The sequence below is a fragment of the Colossoma macropomum genome, unplaced genomic scaffold (genome assembly GCF_904425465.1).
Source record: "Colossoma macropomum unplaced genomic scaffold, Colossoma_macropomum, whole genome shotgun sequence".
Classification (NCBI taxonomy): Eukaryota; Metazoa; Chordata; class Actinopteri; order Characiformes; family Serrasalmidae; genus Colossoma; species Colossoma macropomum.
The window spans coordinates 12498770-12518709 of NW_023494796.1; the positions used below are offsets into that span (position 1 = coordinate 12498770).

The following is a 19940-nucleotide window of genomic DNA, read 5'->3' on the forward strand; positions in this document are numbered from 1 at the left end:
ATGTTGTGAGAAAAAAATAATTATTTCAAAATACTAGGTCAGCATTTTAAGAAAGTAAGTATTTATTCTGAGATACTAAGTCAACGTTTTGAGAAGGTAAGTCATTATTTTGAGATCAGTCAATATTTTGAGAACTTAATTCATTATTTCGATATGCCACATCAATATTTTGAGGAAATAAGTCAGTGTTTTGAAAAACTAAGTCAAAAGTACTTTTCTGGCTATTAGAGCACTGTTTCCCAACTCCAATCATGAAGATCAACCTGCACTGCAGTTTGGTGTTTTCCCTGCACCTGAGTCACAGCTAATTATAGCTCAGCTAATTATCAAGCCCTTCCAGAGCTGAATATGGTGTGTAAGAGCAGCACAACTAAAAACAGTGCAGAACAGTGCAGTATAGTGCACTGCAATCTCTGTCTGCTGCAGCATCTGTAAGTGAGTTTCAGTCAATAGGTTTTCCCTTGTTCCCTACAGGGGAACATGTTCAAATTCCTGTCTGTGATATTGAACTGTACACTCCAGAGGCAGCAGACAGAGATTAAGTTAAAAGTTGCTAAAGTACCCATATAAGCCCAAAGTGAGGCTTGTTCACTAGGAATACCCCTTAGCTCTTCTCTGTAGATGTTTGAGTTATGTGGCTAACTGAGAAAATTTTTAAATACCTCACAGGACCAGTCCTGTGGGGTATACCTATTGAAATGGGGAACCTAAACAAAAGTATCTATTCAGCATTGCTTAGCCTTTGATGTGGCCATTCGCTCAGTATCCCTGCAGCCCCAGCTCTGTGCCCCCCTTCTGTCAGCAAGCGGTCAGGCTTGGTTTACCCATCAACAGGTGTCCGAAAAGTTGACCTGGCCAAGGGGGGGCATATCGGAAAGCTCTGCAGCCAGGACCTCACATGGCACCTTCTCCACTTACATACAAGAAGTGTTTTCACTGCCGCAGCCGAGAGCGCGCCCTTTCACCCTCATCTCATACTCATTTTAAAGATTCCCTTAAAGATTCTCCCAAACTCCACCTGTTCCTTAAAATGTCTGCATAGTGAAATGACTGAGATGTAAACAAAGTCTTTCAGAGTAGTTTGGTGTGAAATGCTCCATTCTAGAAAAACCTACCGAGTCAGAACTGTTATCTACCAAGCCACCCTGTAAAAACCCCCTCACAAAAAGTTATTACATAAAATGGTTATGAATACACTGCCTGATACCTGGACCATTGTGTAGACAATAGTTTTAAAGGTAAGACTTTGTCATCAACATTACACATAAAAACTCAGAAGACACATGCAGGTTTACTGATGGTTTTGGATAATAAATAAAGTGTCTACATCATCACCACTGTAAAGACACCTGAGTCTCTACAATGAACCACTTCACATCAAACCACTCTAAATCTCAGCCACTGAATTTTGCAGACAATTTGATGAAATTCCCTTCTAAAGCAATGGTTTAGTAAATTAAATAGCTCAAATGAAGTGGATCAGCCAAAGCATGTTTGTTTCTTTAGTTTTAACACTGAAGTCACAAGGCTAAAGTAGATAATATAAGCTTAAATTGGAAGCTACTACAATTAGCATGGTGCTAACTGCACGACTGAATGGGCACATTTTGAAACTTTAACAGTGTTTACATACTATATCCAACTCTTATAAAACAAAGGAAATCCAGTTTTCAACAAAGTAAATCTCTAAATGACTTGCTTAAATGGTTTATGACACATTGTTATCATGGCTTCAAGATGGCTACCACCTATGCTAAAAAACTTTAGTCCATGTTTATAGATGTATGCATGTTATACAGTGTCAGAATTTACATAATCAAGTATTGGCTCATCAACTAAGAGGGGAAACTGTTTGTTGTTTGGCTTTAACCCTCCTAGGTCTCTCATGGCCTTTACGCTTTAAGCTGAAGTGCCTCTTCTTACATTCTGTTGAATTATTTCTGACTCGCAGTTCACTGAAACGAGAAGAGAAATTGTATGCAGAGTGCAGATTCTAAGCTTTCAATCCACATCACGTTTGTCTTTGTAAGTAGAAGAGAAGTTATTTTATTATGATTTGAATTTGATGGAAAAGTTTTGTCTATTTTATCCATATACAGTTTCAGAGATGACCAAATCTGTTTGAGTTTGACGCAGTTTGGTGGGATGTAACATTGCAGCAAGACACCAAATATGAGTTGGCTGATCAACCACATTTGAGGTAATGGGGAAAATGGCCTAAATTTGATTTGCGGCCAAACTATCTCTTTAGTGGTTGTGCTTTAATCTGTGGAGTCACAAACATAAACCAAACAAAAGCCAACCTCAATGAAATCTGACATATGTCTGCTATAAATAATCAATCTGTAAACCAGAGAGAAATGATTTTCTAGGGCATGTAGTGTGCGTTTGTGTGGACACTTGGTCAATCCATGTAGTCAAAGTCCTCTGGAATTCCAAAGGCTTTATCCAGCTGACTGTTGTCAAAGCCAAACTTCCTCTTGGCCCAGGATTTGATGGCAAACACATTATCTGCAAAAACAGACACATCTGAAAAGTAAACTCACACATTATCTGAAACATGCTTTAGCCAGATTTATCACTGCTGAAGAAATGTCATCTGTGAAGAGTTAGCCAAGCTCCTGCACAGATGCTTTACTACTCAACTCGAGTGAAACACAGTTTTCCATAATGATTTAATGATTTCAGTCAAACTGTTACTACAAAGCTGGCTACACATAAATAACAAATGAAACATGATCCATTACATAAATTAATCAATCAAATTGATAGTTCTCTGATCAGGCTAATGAGCGAGAGGCAGTATGTACAACCTCATGCTAAATAATTTTTTTTTCCTGCATCTATCCCACAGCTGATTTTTCATTATTCTTAAGACTTCAGCACCAATGAATAGTAAATACTATTGAATATTCAGTGCCTGCTATCAGTATCTACTATGAATTACTCAGTAAATGCTATTGATACAATATAATATATATAAATAATATAATATTTCTTATATGAATAAATATTCAGTATCTGCTATAAATTATTCAGTCTCTACTATGAATTACTCCATAAATACTATCAAATATTCAGTAACTACAATGACCTATTTAGTATATACTATAAAATGTTCAGTATTTGCTATGGACTACTCAGCGGCTACTAAGACATTCAGTTTCTACTATTAATTATTCAGCATCTGCTATGAATTCTTTAGTATCTACTATAACTTGTTCAGTAACCACTATGAATTATTAAGGATCTACTATTACTAATATGCATCTACTACAAATTCTCCTTAAAATAAATTAAGACATAAGATCTGACTAGTGACAACTGAATTTTTTATATTCAAAATCATTTTTGACCACTTTACTTCAATTTCTATTTAAATTCAATTTCTGATAAAAAAAATAAATAAATAAAAGTATGACAACAGGTTGATTGTTATGAGTGCCCTCATAACAGGTAATACTTCATAATTCATCATAATTCATCTTGAACTTAAAATTCAGTATTAGTACTTTATTATCAACGCTTGATTTGTATTTCAGCATGTGGAGACAAGTCCTGGATCAGTGGTGCATGAAGCATTTGATTCTAAGTCAAACTGAAAGCATGGAAATGGATTACATTTCTGCAATTAAAGCAGGACTTACCAGTCCATCTGGATACAGCTTCTTTAGCAGTAACGTTCTCCTTACCTACACAAAATACATCAGCACTTATTTTAGCAAAGCATTTCAAACTGTGTGGCAGATTAGATTTCCTGTCCATCACCCCCTAGCCTGTTAAACACCATAACTGTCCTGGGAAAACCTTCTCCAAAATGGCAATTTTAAAGTAGAAGGACAATATGTTAACTTTTACTGTAAGTTAATTTAATGAGAATTTATTCCAAGTAATTTTTAGTTCATTCATCACAAAGTGTTCACACGATGAAAGAACAGTTTGCGCTTTCAAATAAGGGAAAGAAACAAAGGGAGGTGTTGAGGTTTTGATCTGACAGTGATGAAATGTTCGTATCTTCTAGCTGCAACCTCACAAATTCCTACAAAGCCTACATTTGGCTGGCAATTGAATAACCCAAATCTCTGAGGGTGGATGTACATCATAACAGTAAATCCCCCACAGTTCACAGCATCTGTAGAAGCTTCTATTCAGATGGTCAGCAGGGACAGGCTCATGCCCGGGCTGTCAAACTGATAGCACCACTCCGGTCATCCATTACAGCTCTGGAACAAGCCCACGCTGGAAAAACGGCAGATTAATGTGCCATCTCAGTGAAACTCAGCACCTCGCGCACTGCCACAGGGATCCTGGCACGGCCGCCTGGATGGACTGTCCTGAGCTGAGATTTTAACCCTTACCAGTCTACAGATATTACAGCTGTTATCTTTTACCCTTTAAAATAATATTATAACCAAATATTAACCCCTACTACACACTGTTAACAGTCTACAGATATTCCTGTTGTTTTCTTGCAGTTTTAAAGTAATAATATAATCACATATTAAATCTTACTACAGGGTTAACTCTATAAACCTTAACCAGCCGGCAGACTTTTTTTTTAGCATTTTCATATCAGTCAGGTCCTAATACAGAGTTAGTTATGTCACTAATCACATTTACATTTGATTTCTATTTTGTATGAACAGGTTTGAGTCAGCGCTTGACTTATTTCTGTTTAATGTCAAGGAATGTTGAAAAATAACAATCATCTTAGTTTTTTCTTCTTCTTTCCACAAAACAAGACTATACACACAATAACAATAATCCATAGAAGTTTGGAATTTCCACACAATATCTCCACTTGTTTCAACGAGTTACGAATTACGAAGTAATATAAAATTACGTCATGCTTTTGTTAGCACTTGTGATAACAGCAACTTCTGAGTGTTAACCACCAATTAACAGCTTCTATGTAATGCAAGGCAGTGTTTAGAAATAAAATAGAGGAGCTTTACAGATGGAATATTCATAATAGACCTGTTTTCTGGTTGGGTATACACAATTAAGTCCCAACTTTAAAATAATTTTAAAATATTAAATGCCTTTAAATATTACAAAATGGATAGTTCTGGTTCTAAAACCTGATGGATGGGTTAGATGAGCCATGCACACATAAAATGAACTTGATATGTTGTTTGGCAAACATAACCTGCTATTCAAGAACTGTAGTGCGTATTATAAATATTATATAATTTGTGGTATATTTTATCATACTGTATTTTGTAGTTTAATAACATTAATAATTTACCATCTCTAAAATCTCTTAATTGTGGATTAGCAGTTTAATAGAGCAGCTAATGTACCTGCCGACATTAAAACTCTGACTAAACTGAACTGATCTATTTCAGCCTGTCCTCTCATTTTCATGGGTGACTATCACACTTGTTTTGTTTGTTTTAGTAGCTATGTTAACATGAGTTATATTCCAGTGCATAACTACATAGCTTCACCACATGCTGTGGTGAATGGAGGCGAGTTGAGACAAGCTGCAGCACAGATCCATAAAACAAGCCAGAGGCAAGCGGGCGTTGTTTTTGGCAGCCAGTAAAAAACATGAAGCAATGGTGTTAATCCATAGACAAAAATTCTAGATGAGGGCTCCAATTGACCTCTTAAGCAGTTTATGGCCATTCCATGCTATATAGAGATACAGCAGGGAAATACATTTACAGAGACTAAGTAAAAGAAAGAAAATTCACTTAACCCTCGTGTTCTGTTCAGGGTCCTGTAGACCCTAGATCCTAATATTTAGACACTAGACCATTAATAATGACTTTTCTTCGTTTTATCAGGACTACAAATAAACTTCAGTACTACATACATACATACATATATATATATATATATATATATATATATATATATATATATATATATATATATATATATCTGCACCCAGCAAAATGAAAACGAAAGATGTTCTTGCTGGCTCAGTTACGCTTGCTAGGGTAGCTTGCATTTGGTGATAAGCTTTCGTTCAGTAAGTTTATACATCTTCAACACAGAGAGACTGTAGGGGGAACACAGTTTTGATAAGGTGTGTGGGCAGGACAACCCACATCAGCCTTGTAAGTGGTAAGGATCCTGCTTGCATACGCACTAACTGCTCATTTCACATTGAGAAAGGAGAATATTGGCAAAATATCAGCCATTTAATGCACACTGGAAAGTTGTTCACAGTACATAGTTTGTACATTATGCACCCACAAGAGCAAGATTACCCTACTTAGAAAGAGAACAGATTTATGTTTCCTGGGGCTTTAATGATTTTTAAGGTGTTCATGACCTAAATAATAAAACTAAACCATTAAAACCATTAAAAAATTAAACCATTCAGTCCTTTACGAGGGTAGTTGTACTGTAGAGCCGTACCATTTTAAGTTAAATCATACCTTTTTTAACAGTGAAGAAAAGGAGGTAGAAAAAAACTGGACTGGAGCGTGAACCCTAAAGTGAATAAATCTAGATATTATGTCTATCCTGGGTTCCCTCTGAATCACACTCTTGGAGGTTGGTTCAAAGACTCAGACAGCTGCTAGAAAGAATATTCCAGAACATTGCCCCACAGGGAGGTGGAGTAATTAAAACAATGCGCAAGCCAACTCCGGGTTCTGCTGAAAGAGTAGACAAAATAACCATTCTCCAGGGGGAAAGCACAATTAAAAGATTATTCAATGTATTTCAGCACACACAATTAATGCTTGGCTCTGAAATTCATACTGGAGATGATTATTCTGAAATGTCAACTCCACAGCTGCAGGGAGCTCCTTAGAGGGAAGGAACAGCTGCAAGGACAGAAGGAAGATGTTTAAAAAAAAAAAAAGAAAAGAAAAAAAAGAGGAGGAAGCGTGGAGATGTTACTGTCGTCATCCCATCACACAGACAAATTCACACCGGTCACACTAACGTGAATTCACCATCGAAAGCAGCAGAGCATGCAAAAACATGCATGTACAAGATCATCACTGTTATTGTCATTTTTCAGGAGACATATATATAAAATAATCTACTTGCATACGGAAAGGGAAAGTTTCCAACATAAAGAGTTAAAAAAAAATGATTAAAAGCTAGAAAATTGGACTCTGCAAAACCTGGTAGGCCATTAAAACTGTCCCCTTCAGATAAACAGCACTTCAAGCTTTTATCTTTGAGATAGAGGAGAAAAATCTCCACTCTTGATTCAAATCTGAAAAAATCCACAGGTGTTTCTGTCCATCCTTCCACTGTGAGAAGACAACTCAGCACTATGGGTCTGAAAGAATGCGTAGCTGTCAAGAAGTTCTTACTGAGAAAAGAAAACAGACAAATTAAACAAAGCAGCTGCTGCTGTTCTCAGAACAATGGACTGACCACCCCAGAGTCCAGACTTTAACATAACTAAATGTGTTTAGGATTATTTGGATTGTGAAAAGCAGAAAATGCTAAACGTCTAAGGCTGAACTTTGAATTGTTGAAAAATATCCCTGCAGGAAGTGCAGGGGCGATATGGCTTCCATTGTTTTTCTTCTCCCTAAAATAAATTGTATGTAGCACAGATAGAAAATGACGTTGGCTAAAAAGGCTAAATGACGTTGATGGCAAGAGAGACTGCAGATTCACGTAATAGTTGATATATAAATCAACTATAGAAATAAGTGTTAGTCGCAGCTATACTGTAAACATCTAAAGATAACTTAAGGCACTGGCAGACACAGGAGTGGGTGCTGATACATAAATACATACATACTGAAATTATAATAGTTCTAGAATAAAGAAAATAAATATAATCAATTCATTTCTTTTTTTTAAACAAATGGATGTTTTTTCTAGGTTTAGAGAAAAATATATAAAATTCACAAATAGTGAAGGCCAGTTGAGTTAGATTACAAAACAATAAGTGTGTGTAGGTTGGTCTGGAGAAAAGAACATCTCTCTGGTCCAGTATAAGCAGAGCCAGAGCTCCACAAGATGGAGAGAAACATCATCCTCCACAGTGGACTTACAGCACCAAAGAGAATCAAATCAGCACTCGGCATGGAGAGAAACAACTGTAGCTAAATTTAACGCCTCAAACACATACGCAGCGTCAGAAAAATCAGAAGCAGAGGGCTAAAAGGCCCCCATAGATAACATTGTTGCCCAAGTACAGGGGTTGATATGAATGTTAATATGAATGAACTTCTAAGTGGATTCTAAATAAAGGAATATAAATTAAAATACAATAAATCAAAATGACTGAACGTCTACATTTAATAAAATCATTGTGAATAAACTTTAAACATGATAAATCAATATAAATTAAATTCTACATTTAATATATTCATGTGAATAAATTTCCAAACGTAATAATCTAGATAAATTAACCTTGAGTGTAATAAATCAACATGAATGAACTTCTACAGTTAATAATCCAATGTTAGCAATGGGGGACCTTCAAGTTCACTCACTCACTGTCTGGATACATCTGGACTCTTGGCCACCTTTTATTCCAGATTACCTGAAGCACTGACAACTCAAGGTTTCAATTCCTGTAACAGAAAGTGCTTTCGAAAAGTCTACTGGTTTTATTGTTCTGCTCTTGAGGATCATGCGGGTGTCATGAGGGTATAAATGTAAAGCGAGTCCTGACAAAAAGAGATGTGATAAGTGTTCATGATGTTTTAGCCCTTGTGGAAAACATGCATGATCAGATTATCATAAAGATACATCATAGTCAACATGTCTCCACATTACACCATGCTGAGGGAACCTCCCAGCTCCACTGATGGAAATGCGAGCTTTTTAACTTTAAAGGGGAATTACACCATGACCAAATGACAGAAAGTCATTCAGTGGTTTGATGTCAAGTGGTTTATTGTAAAGATACAGAGGCCTCACAATGCCATACATGTATCTCTCCTCCATGAATGGTTTAAATTTAAATAATGTTTTAAGCCAAAAGCCTTGTCTTAGGCATCAGGCAGTGTATTCATAACCATTTCAAGCAATAATTTTCTGTGAGGGAGCTTTTAGAGGTGGACATACGGTTCCTATCATCACCACTGTGAACATTTCCGACTCAGTAAGTTTCTCTATAACTTACCGACTTAAATGAACCATTTAAACATGCAGAAATTTGAAAATTTAGTAGAATTCCCTTGTAAGAACTGTTTTTAAGAACTGTTCTCAAACTCCATGAAGTTCTAATAAAATTAGCATTCAGAATGAAGTTCTTCTTACTTAAGTAATTAGATAATTGGATTTTTTGCTGGATAATTGGATAATTGTTTTCAGCTGACTTAAAGTCTCAAAACTTTAAGTCAGTAAGTTATAGAGAAACTTACTGAGTCGGAAATGTTCTGTGGTGATTATAGGAACCATAAGTCCACCTCTAAAAGCTCCCTCACAGAAAATTATTGCTTGAAATGGTTATGAATACACTGCCTGATGACATTGTGAATATATATATATATATATATATATATATATATATACAAAGCACCATTCATACATTATAAATGTATTTTACATAGTTTTTAATATAGTTGTATTAAACCTTTACAACTTAATTATCCAATTATCTAATTACTTAAGTAACAAGAACTTCATTCTGAATGAAAGAATCATTTTATATATCGATTCCAAATTTCTGAATAGCAATATACACGTCAATACTCACAGTTCATTCCATACTGGGTGACGTAATGTTTTTATGAGTTGAATGAAAGCACTGCAGAAAAATTACTCATGTTGATTCAACCAGGGTGGGACCAAAACACCTGATCTGACATCATCTGTATGCATTCTTTGGGTTTCTCTGAACTGGTTAAAGGGATTCAGTCATCTGATGAGACAAGTCAAGTGAGTTGGAGCTGATGAGGGATGGGACAATATGAAAATTTCCCCTCATGACATTAGTGACCAAAATGATCAGCTGGCTCCACAATATTGTCAAAATATACCAACAATGTTTAAAAATTATCAGCATCAAACTGATTCACTATTTATAAATGTATAAATTGGTGGGGTATAAGGTTTCTATGTTTGATAGCTATGTAAGCAAAAACTACAGACACTAAATACTCTTACAGTTAGGGTAAGGGGGTAAATTGTGAATTAGACTTTAGGCCAAACTATCACTTCAACTGTGCAGCGCTGAAGGATCGCAGGACTGAAGTTTGAGAACTCAGGCTTACAACGTTGCTAAGAGCCTACAGCTGTTATATTCATGTTTGCTAACTCCTAAAGGCTGCTCTTCATGACCAGTCCTTTGAGGAAAACATAAACAACACAACCTAAGACCCTTAGTCCTGAACTTATGCATACACAAACACAAACCAAGCATGAGACTCAGAACAAACAACTGCAAATAAACAAGACTTTTCAGCTTGGGTATTAACTCTGTTAAATGTAACCCACTAAATTGGCTTTTAGAAGTGATTATTATTGTTATCAGGGATTCGAGAGAGCGAATACGAAGCTTAAGTCCTATGAAAGCTATTGTTGTTTGAATATGGCAATGCAATAAAAGACTTGTTAGGCGAGAGACAGTTGGATGTGCTTACAACTTTACAGATTAACTTGGAAAGGTGATGAAATCCCCATCTAACTGATTTTGCTTTGCCTTTTTCTGCTTCTTGTAAGAGTTGATCTGTGTTTGGCTTTAGGTGTGTGTATATATATATACAAAAATCAGCCATGTGCTGAAACTGGGGGACATTTCACAAGGCACAAATCCTTAGTTAGCTTGATAACTGAAAGGAAGGTATCAAGGAAAACTGAATTTGACTCTCCTTTTTTTTAAAAAAATGTCATATGTAAATTATGCTAAAGTTTCAAAACATATTGTTAATTCCACAGTTCATATGTGGCAACTAAGTTGCAGCAGCCTGTTCTGACTTCACTGTTTTTTGTGATGTCACAAAAATCAACATATTTATATATTTCCACCTAATCTGCTTACAGCAGTTTTGCCCTACCTATTCATTGTAAGGAGTACTTCAACCCAGGCAGCCATGCTAATTCATGGCAAACCAATCAGAACAGAGCTCATTCACGTACATCAGCCTGTTTAAGCCAAACCAAGTGGACTTTTGGCGGTTGGTATAGTGTAGTGGGTAACACCTCTGCCTTCTATACTGTAGACTTGGGCTCAATCCCCACCTAGGTAAGCATCCTACACTATACCAATAAGAGTCCTTGGGCAAGACTCCTAACCCTACCTTCGCCTACCTGTGTAAAATGTAAAAATTGTAAGTTGCTCTGGAGAAGAGCGTCTGCCAAATGCCATAAATGTAGGACAAAAAAACTCAGCATATAGGGCATTTATGCCTAAGTCAAGTCTGTCCAATAAGACAAGAGGTAAGGGACACCTAGGTGGGTGTTGTGTACTCACGCATCTCCTGCACCACCTCAGGATCACATTCTTTGTACTTCTCCTGCTCTGCCCGCAGCTTCTCTCTCTGCTCTCTGAGAGACTGGAGCTCTTTCTGAAGAGCAGCTCGCTCCTCCTGCAATCACATTAATTTTATTACTTGAAATGCTGAAACAGACTATGCTTCAGGGAGGAGTAGCAAGCACACATTGATGGTTACAGATGGCAGTTATTGGTTAAAAGGAAGTGTTGCTCCAGAAACAGCAAAGTGATACTGATTCAGAAACCTTTTTGAAAAAGTCACATTCACCATATTGTATCATATTCAATTGCTATAGAGTAATAGCAATGGCTAGAGTAATAGCTCATGTTAGTGCGTTAGTAGGTCTAACTTATTAGCTTGAGGCTAGTGCTTTACATCAGGGCTCTACTTTTCTAAGTACATTATATTGCTAAATGCTCTGAAAATAAACACGTAAATACTTACTGTATCCTGGCGTCCTTTTTTGGCTTTCTCAACTGCTTGCTGAAGAGCCACTCTCCGCTGTTTCCCTTCTTCATGCTAAAGCAGATGTGGGGAAAAAAGGAGAAGTTTGGAAATGGTTAAACGAGCACATGGACAGACATAAAACCACTACTTGTTGTATTAATGTTATTTGTATTATAATAATTATAATACAAATAACGCAATTATTTGTATTGTAATAATATATTTTTATGAAAAAAAACATAATATTAGATCTTTTTCTGAGAAGAACAAAACCAGATTAAGTGCTTCTTAAAAGTAATTTTCTCAGGGACTTAAAACTTTTGCAGAGCACTGTACATGTATATATTAAACATATGGCACATGATACCAGATGAGTGCACTCTGCATTACCAAGTGTACATTTACCCAGGTATGACTGATTTAATAGCATGAATACTTAAAATAGTACCGAGTTCCATATTGGTAAGAAATTGTCTTTGTTGGCTTTCAGGCACTGTGGAATGAGTGTTAGCATTAGCATCTTTGGCTCACCTGTTTCTCTAGGTCCTCCAGTCTGTGCTTACGGGCATGCAGGGCTTTGCTGGGAAAAGCCCAGTAATAGTTAGAGGTGCCCACTCTCTCCGAATCTACCATGTTATCATCAACCAGACTCTGCAGCACCTCCTTCACTGACATGGGGGCTAAAGAGGGGAGAAAAGGACAAGCGATGGTTACTGATATCAATCAGATGTAATTTTATGATGTAGTTGTTGAAAACAGCAAAGAAAAACCAATGCGGGACACTCTATGATTTAAATGTTTAAACCCAAAACTGTTTTAATTGATCAGATCAGATATGATCTTACACTGAAATATGAAATATGAAATAACTTTAAAGTATGTCCAAACAAAGCAAAATTATTTGGTCATGGTGATTATTTTTCTTGTAGACTCTGTACGTACCATGCGTTATGGTGCATTTTGTATTGTTAAAACTATGCTTAGTGGATACTACACTACTTTCAGCAGAACTAACACCCTACTTATTACTGACATGTTGCTTGTTGACAGTGAAGAGTGAAGACTACATGACCTACACAGTCCCAACGTAAAGCATTCATTCACATATATGTGGCACAGTATTTCAAAGTTATGTTAATGAAACTGCTATAGGGAGTAAAACAGTGCCTCCTTAAAAGCCACATTAAGATATGACAACACCCTGTGAAAGCCTGGTTACCATAAAGGGCTGAGCGCCCCCTGCTGGTATTTACTGATATCTGTAAGTCATTCAGGACTCGGAAAATGCTGTGCTACATTTATGTTTATGAGAGAAAATCTGTACATAAACATAAGTAAAATGTCTATGTCTAGACATGTTTGCCGATCTTTTTCTTCTACAGGTTGAAACTGTGATGGTATTTCCTTTGAACTGTAATGTTTAACATGTTTATCAAAAGTAAAATACTTAAGAAAATATTTATTACTATTATTATTATTATCATTATTATTATTATTATTGAGTGGTTGTAGTAATAGCTGTATTGTTTTTGTTAAAAGCCTAAATACAGCCACTCTGGCAGTGTTCCTATCAAAAATAGAGTAGTACTATTGTTTTGCCAGCATATTAAATCTGTTTATCCCTAAATTCTTATCTGGGTATTATTCAGGTACTATATCAGGTTTAATTTATGCTCATGAATTTTTAGGTGTTACTACTTACTGATTCCTTTGGATTTGGGGGCAATTTTTTCAATGTCCTTCAGCTGAAACACATCTTTCTGGAAGAAAAAACAATATAGCTTTAATCAGTCAGCCAGGCTAAACTTCTCACAGTGAGTCAATTAAATAGTTTTCTAATTTTTACTTTAATGTTCAAAACCGCAGGTGGCTCAACCAAAGTGCTCAATACATCATCCAATACACAACATGTTCAATACATCATCAAAAAGCATTTATGGAAATAATGGTATTCTTACTGCGACTGTTTAAATACCTGTTCCGCAGTACATTTAAAGTACAGTTTATGTTAAGCATGAAATTGAAATGTACTTACAGTTTCAAAAAATATCTCCATCATTCGACTTCTTTTCTCTTCCAAACTTAGTCCTTTCTTTTTCGACTGTTAGGTGAGAAACAGCAAATAAAAATGTCTTATGATGACACTGTGAGACATGCTCTTCTTACAAAAGAGCACTATAGCAATAATCTATAATAACAATAATAATGTGTCATCTACTGTCCCTCAGTTCCATTGTAGTGGATGGATTAAGTTGTTCCACTGCAGTACTAAACAGTTTTTGCTTCAAGTTATGTACTTCTGCTCCAGTTCTTTATTTGTTTGTTTGTTTATTATTCATCTAGAAGTAGTACTTCCTGAGGGTGTAAGGATTTCAATACAGTATTTAAAAACCACAAAATGTACATTACAAATATTGTAAGCAAACGCAATACTGTATAGCCGTCCATGCTTATTTATTCAACATTTTATTTTTATACTCTTGTTTATTGTTCACTGTTTTATGCACAGTCTTTCTGATTTATTTAAACATATTGTGAAGCACTTTCATGCATTCTATGTAACTAAAGCTATTAGTTTATCAAAGGAAAGTGGGCGGAGAGTGGGGTGGGGCTTGTGCTCTAGACACACCCACCCACAAATGAGTGGGCTTTTTCTCCTCAAGATCTTATAAACTTAACTATTTTATTTACGCAACATTTATACACTTTACTGGCTTTAGATAACTACAGGTCACATTTAAGACAAAACTAATAATTTAACATTTCATTGAGGTTAAAAGACCTGTTCCCGCCCGGTTTCGAACCGAGGACCTTTCGCGTGTTAGGCGAACGTGATAACCACTACACTACGGGAACTGCGGTAGTTATCAAGTCGGGAAACTGGCACTTTCAACATGCACTTACATTCACGTATGAACACATCTTTTATCGCCACTTCGGTTCTTTTTAGAAGCAGAAGTCACAGCGAACACCGCAGGTCTTTAACCGGCTAATCTGTCTTTTTAGCGAACAAGCGAGAGAGCCACAACAAACACTGTACGGGTTATTTTACACAAACCTGAGGCAAAAAAAGTTTAATAAAGTTAATCTTTAGTTTCGCCAATTAGCGTAAAGCGCAATCTGTCTGCAAATGTAAAATAAATTCAGCTCGCTGTTTCTAAAAGTCTCTAAAGCTAAAGGCAACCTCACAGTGGTTAACGTTAACGTTACATTACCAACTAAATCTAAACGCCTTTTAAAGCCATTTTACTCCGGATATCCCCTCTTTAGCACAAACAAATGTTCTTATCACTGCAAGACAGTAAATGACGATGAGCTCGGCAGAAGGTCCTACCATTCTCAAATTAACTTTAGCTCCTTTTAGTGAAACTGAACTGAAGCTCCTGTTCTCTGTTAGACTGAGTAAAGGCCGCCGCCGCCGCCGCTGCTGCTCTGTGTTTCCCGCCACCTCAGCTGGCACGACACCAAAGCGCATGCGCGGGAACATGTTTTTCTCAGAATTACTTTTTCTCTTTATTAATATTAGTCTATGAGATTAATCAACAGATTTTGTTGTTTAAAATACTGTTTTTTTCATGTTGAACTCTCATCTCAGAGCTTATTAGCAAGTTATTAGCTTTAACCAAAGTTTCACTGAGAACATACTAATGACCATCCCACAGAGCTTGTTCTCGTTGGTCTGAAGTGATGTACATTTTGTATAGTTATATCTTGGAATAACATCTAACAGTACTTATTTGAATGTGCTTGATTAAATGTAATGGTCATGGTTTTATTTGCATTTCACTTTTATTTACATATCAAGTTTGGATTTTCTGCTGTCTTGTTAAAAATCAGTAGTCCCATGTGAAAAAAGGCCTCATTTTAAATATAAAACTCACTTTTATCCATATGGTTTGACTGATTAGAAAAAATCACTCTGTGCTCAGAGAACGTTTGAACCTTTAAAGACTTTAACATTTCACATTACGGTATTAAAGGGTCAATGTTTATGTGTGACGCATCCGTGGTCTCGCAGCGCCCTCTGCTGGAGAAGCCGTGTCATTACCCGCGTAGTAACAAAGTTTGGCCGTATTGGGCGACAGAGCTGCACTGTCTCACTGACTTTACTGATTGAACCCAATAACTTAGTAGTGCATTTACTTATATGGACGGTTTACTGTTTAATTCTCATCATGGCATTAAAATATCATGTTTCTGTACATCTTCATAAACACCTCAGTCAGAAACTACAAACTTTAGCTACATCTGAAAATCCCTATCAGTGAAATAGTGAATTACAGTTTTGCCAGCAATGTTGTAGGGCTGTGAATTCCCAGCCTTGACCCATCACTGCTCATAAAGGACTAGCCCTTTCCTGGATGCTCCTTTATATCCAAACATGATTGCATCATCTCTTTTCAAATGTTTTCTAACATTTATCAATGTTCCTGGTCTTTAAATTGCTACTATCCATTTTTTTTGGAATGTGCTGCAGACATCAACTTCAGAATGAGGAATTATTGTAAAAGATAAGATAAAGCATTAAATATCTTGTCTGTACTGTTTTGTACTGCTTTCTTTTAAATACAGAACAGAGTGAATTTACGAATCACTGCTTTCTGTTGGGACATGCTGTCCCAGCTTTTTTTGTATTTGGGTTTGTAGTTCAGACATAAGACAAAGTCATTTGTCTTGATTGATTGGAGTGGTTTGGTGTGAAATGCTCAGTTCTAGAGAAACTTAAAGAGTCAGAATTGTTTCACAGTGGTGGTGATAGGAACCAGACGTCCACCTACAAAAGCTCCTTCACAGAAAGCTTTTACATGACATAGTTGAGAATATACAATGTGATGTCTGAGACATTGTTTTACAATAATTTTGTCCTAAAAAGTATTTTTTTCAAATCCATTCATGTAGGAGGGGTACATGCAGGATGTTGTGAAACAAAATACCCCCCTCCTCCGAAAGAAAACTGAATTTTTCCGATTTTCCACTATTTTACCATCGTTAACATTACATATAAAACCGCAGAAGGTGTAGAGTCATTGGTTGTTTGGATAGTAAATGGCTATATTTGTGTTGTAGACATGGTGACCCCACGTTCCTATCATCACCACTGTAAAGAAATCTGAGTCACTACAATGAACCATTTCACACCAAACCACTCTGAGTGACTGTTTACATCTCAACCACTGAATAAGGCAGACAGTTTCAAAAATTCTGTGAAATTTCATTTTAATATTTCTGTAGTTTCTCATAGACAACTGAGATCAATTTGGAAAGGTAAAGAAGATTTTGACTAAAGTCTCACTGCTGCTCAGTTATTTCACCTGAATATGGAGCCCAGTAATCTCACGGATGATAATAAAGTTACACACTCTGCTCGGGTTTGAAGATAGAAATGCTCTTTTTTTTACCTTACTGAACTCTTATTTGTCTCATATCTAATGCTAAGGGATTTTAGGAGAATCACCATTAAGTCTTTTGACCCATCAAAGAGCAACATTTGAGCAATAAAATCGTCTTCAGGGGTGATTGCACTGCTGCAGATGTAAGAACAATAGGATTTGGGAATGTGATGTTATGGTGCAGTGTCTTATGGGGCAATACACCATTGTGGCAGAGTTAGTGTAGGCTGATTCAGAATAGCTGAATGAATCTTCCTTTCCTACCTGCTTGTCTGATCTGAAGCTCATGGACTCAGCGTGCTGATCTACATGATTACAAAATCAAAGATCAGAGCAAAATCAAGGAAAGCATAGAAAAGGGAGCTTCCTTTAACTGTTTGGACGTAGCTCTATTCAAATAGCTCCTAAGACGCACAGCACTGCCAATAAACCTACAATCATTATACACAGCTACTCTTGTAGATTTAATGGAATAAAACTTTCAACATCATTTAGTGGATTTATCACATTTGGTATCAGCTAGCTAGCTCTTCACAAACTTGCTGTTTTCTAGCTAAAAGGTATAAGCAGAGGTGAAGTAGGCTGTGAATAGGCTAGTAAGATTAGCTGAGGTAACAGGTGATTAGCATTTGTTTGTTTGTCTTAAAGATTTTAGATTTTTAGGTTGACTGCCACTTCAGTGTAAACATATAGATTTTTGTGGTGTCTAATACAGTACATTGCAGTATCAGTGTCATTCGCTAACTTGCTAGGCTAGCAGTGTTGGCTAAAAAGCTACTTGCAGTGGAATAAGCCTCAGGCTGAGTAAAAATGCTAAAAAAACAAGTGAAATCTGCCAGTAGCTGAGTGAAATATGACAGTAACGGAGTTAAATATGCCAGTAATTCAGTGAAATATGCCAGTGGTAAGTGAAATCTGTCAGTTAAATAAGTCAAATCTGCCAGTGGCTGAGTGGAATATGCATTTATACACTGCATGTGGACCTTGAATGACTTGCAAATTCTAATTTACAAAAAAAGGCACTTACAGTGAATTCCAGTTAGGAAAAAGTCCATGAATGAAAGAGGTGGTAACAATAACGTATTCAGATCCTTGCTATTATTTTTACTCACTTACGATATGCGGGCCAGATCTGGGTCACATCCATTAGCTAGGTCTTCTCATTTCACACTACATGGTTCTTCTTGTTTTACAGTATATGGGTGTGGGTTGAGGACCCAGCCAGAACTGGGCCAGAACAAAACCAAGGATGTTTACCATGTGGCCAAATAAATTTTGCTAACTGGGCACTCTGTTTAGGAATTGTTATGGATCCATACCAAAGTAAGGCTAGATTAAGTCACACCACTGCAATAATGCTAATTTCCATTAGCGCCATAGTGGGATTCACAGTATTCTGCTAGCGCCATGCTAACAGTGGAAACATCTTACATGTAGAAACATCCATGTTCAATGGGTAAAAAATTGTTGCACGTTACTATAGATTTGTCTTAGCTTTTAGACTAGCATGCTATCATTTAAGTCAGTTATTAACAGGTACCAGGGTAGGGTAGATAAAAGGTGATATACTAGTCAGCATAGTGTCTTACCACTCTCATTTTATTTTGCTACTACAGGGCATGACAGACATGAACAGTGTGCCTAGCCTAACCAAGATAGCTAATGTTAAAAGAGATATTTCTCTCTTCTCATTGTTACTTCAACAAACCAACGTTGAGTAAATGTTTCAACTTAGCTTGCAGCAATCTGCTGCACTGTAAACTTAAATAAGTTGACTTTACTTTAAAAGAAATCATGCATAGGTGAAGTTACTTAACAGGTTCGAGCTTAAATAACTTTATATTTTCAGTGATCCACGCTTCTGTAGCAAGTAAGGTTTACTCACGCAGCCCGGTCTTTATAAATGGTTTCCACAATACTCTACTTCTACAAGTTCTGCTTGCTCTTTATATAGTTAGGTTAACTTGAATCCAGTATTTTTTTCTTGTGTAATGAATTGGCATCAGTTATGAAAACTCATATATAAATAATATTAAATGGACCATTCATGCAATAATGAATATATAGCTTAGACGAGACTGGAAGCCCCCTATTTCTGAGGACTAATAGCTTAATGCATATTTGCCATTCAGAGCTCATGGTGAAAGGCTGAATAAACCTGAACACGAAACATCATCATGGTGAAAATAACAAAAACATGTCAAATATATCCAAACTAAACATATAGCATAAAAGTATGCTATGAGACAAAAACATTCAACGAGAGTTATATTTATATATATATATATATATAAAATAAGAGTTTTTTGAGAAGCTTTTTGGACACATGACGCTTCGGTCTGTACACTGTTAGAAATAAAGGTTCTGTGCAGGTACATTATTTGTTCATTAAGGTACAAACAACATAAATGTACCCTCAAAGGTACAACAGTAGTTTTAAGGTCCAATTGTGTAGCTTAAATAAGTTTGAAAAGGTGAAAAGTATGTATTTTGTATGTATCAGGTGAAAAGTATGTATTTGTACCTTATCATAAACTAATATTTTAAAACAGAATAATAAAATAAAAAGCCTGGAGACGAGATGGGATCTGTGGAATCAGTACAACTTAGAAAATATCATTTTAATGGATTATGGTACAGTCATGTTCCCTGCCTAAAGGTACTGAGATGTACCCTTGAGGGTACCACCCCAGTGACAGTTTCATACCTTTATTTCTAAGAGTGTATG

The 19940-nt window shown here is 36.3% G+C and overlaps 1 protein-coding gene and 1 non-coding gene across 2 annotated transcripts; both read right to left on the minus strand.

The window, feature by feature from the left end:
- Nucleotides 1–1655: 1655 nt before the first annotated feature.
- mnd1 (meiotic nuclear divisions 1 homolog (S. cerevisiae)) lies at nt 1656–15259 on the minus strand. Its single transcript, XM_036583814.1, has 8 exons — nt 15157–15259; nt 13858–13923; nt 13525–13582; nt 12354–12502; nt 11820–11894; nt 11354–11468; nt 3648–3692; nt 1656–2511 (listed from the first exon to the last, which is right to left on the minus strand). Exons 1-8 carry the CDS (start codon nt 15157–15159, stop codon nt 2405–2407), a joined length of 618 nt encoding a protein of 205 aa, XP_036439707.1. The 5' UTR covers nt 15160–15259; the 3' UTR covers nt 1656–2404.
- Nucleotides 14606–14678, minus strand: trnav-aac. The gene has a single exon. It is a non-coding gene; the product is annotated as a tRNA-Val (tRNA).
- Nucleotides 15260–19940: the final 4681 nt, after the last annotated feature.

Bases quoted from the DNA above. Each gene is read 5' to 3' on its own strand.
- mnd1 (XM_036583814.1), bottom strand. The intron at 11,469-11,819 runs GTAAGTATTTAC...ATGTGATTGCAG, and splicing joins AAAAAGGACGCCAGGATACA to GAGGAGCGAGCTGCTCTTCA. The intron at 3,693-11,353 runs GTGAGTACACAA...TATTTTGTGTAG, and splicing joins TGAGGTGGTGCAGGAGATGC to GTAAGGAGAACGTTACTGCT.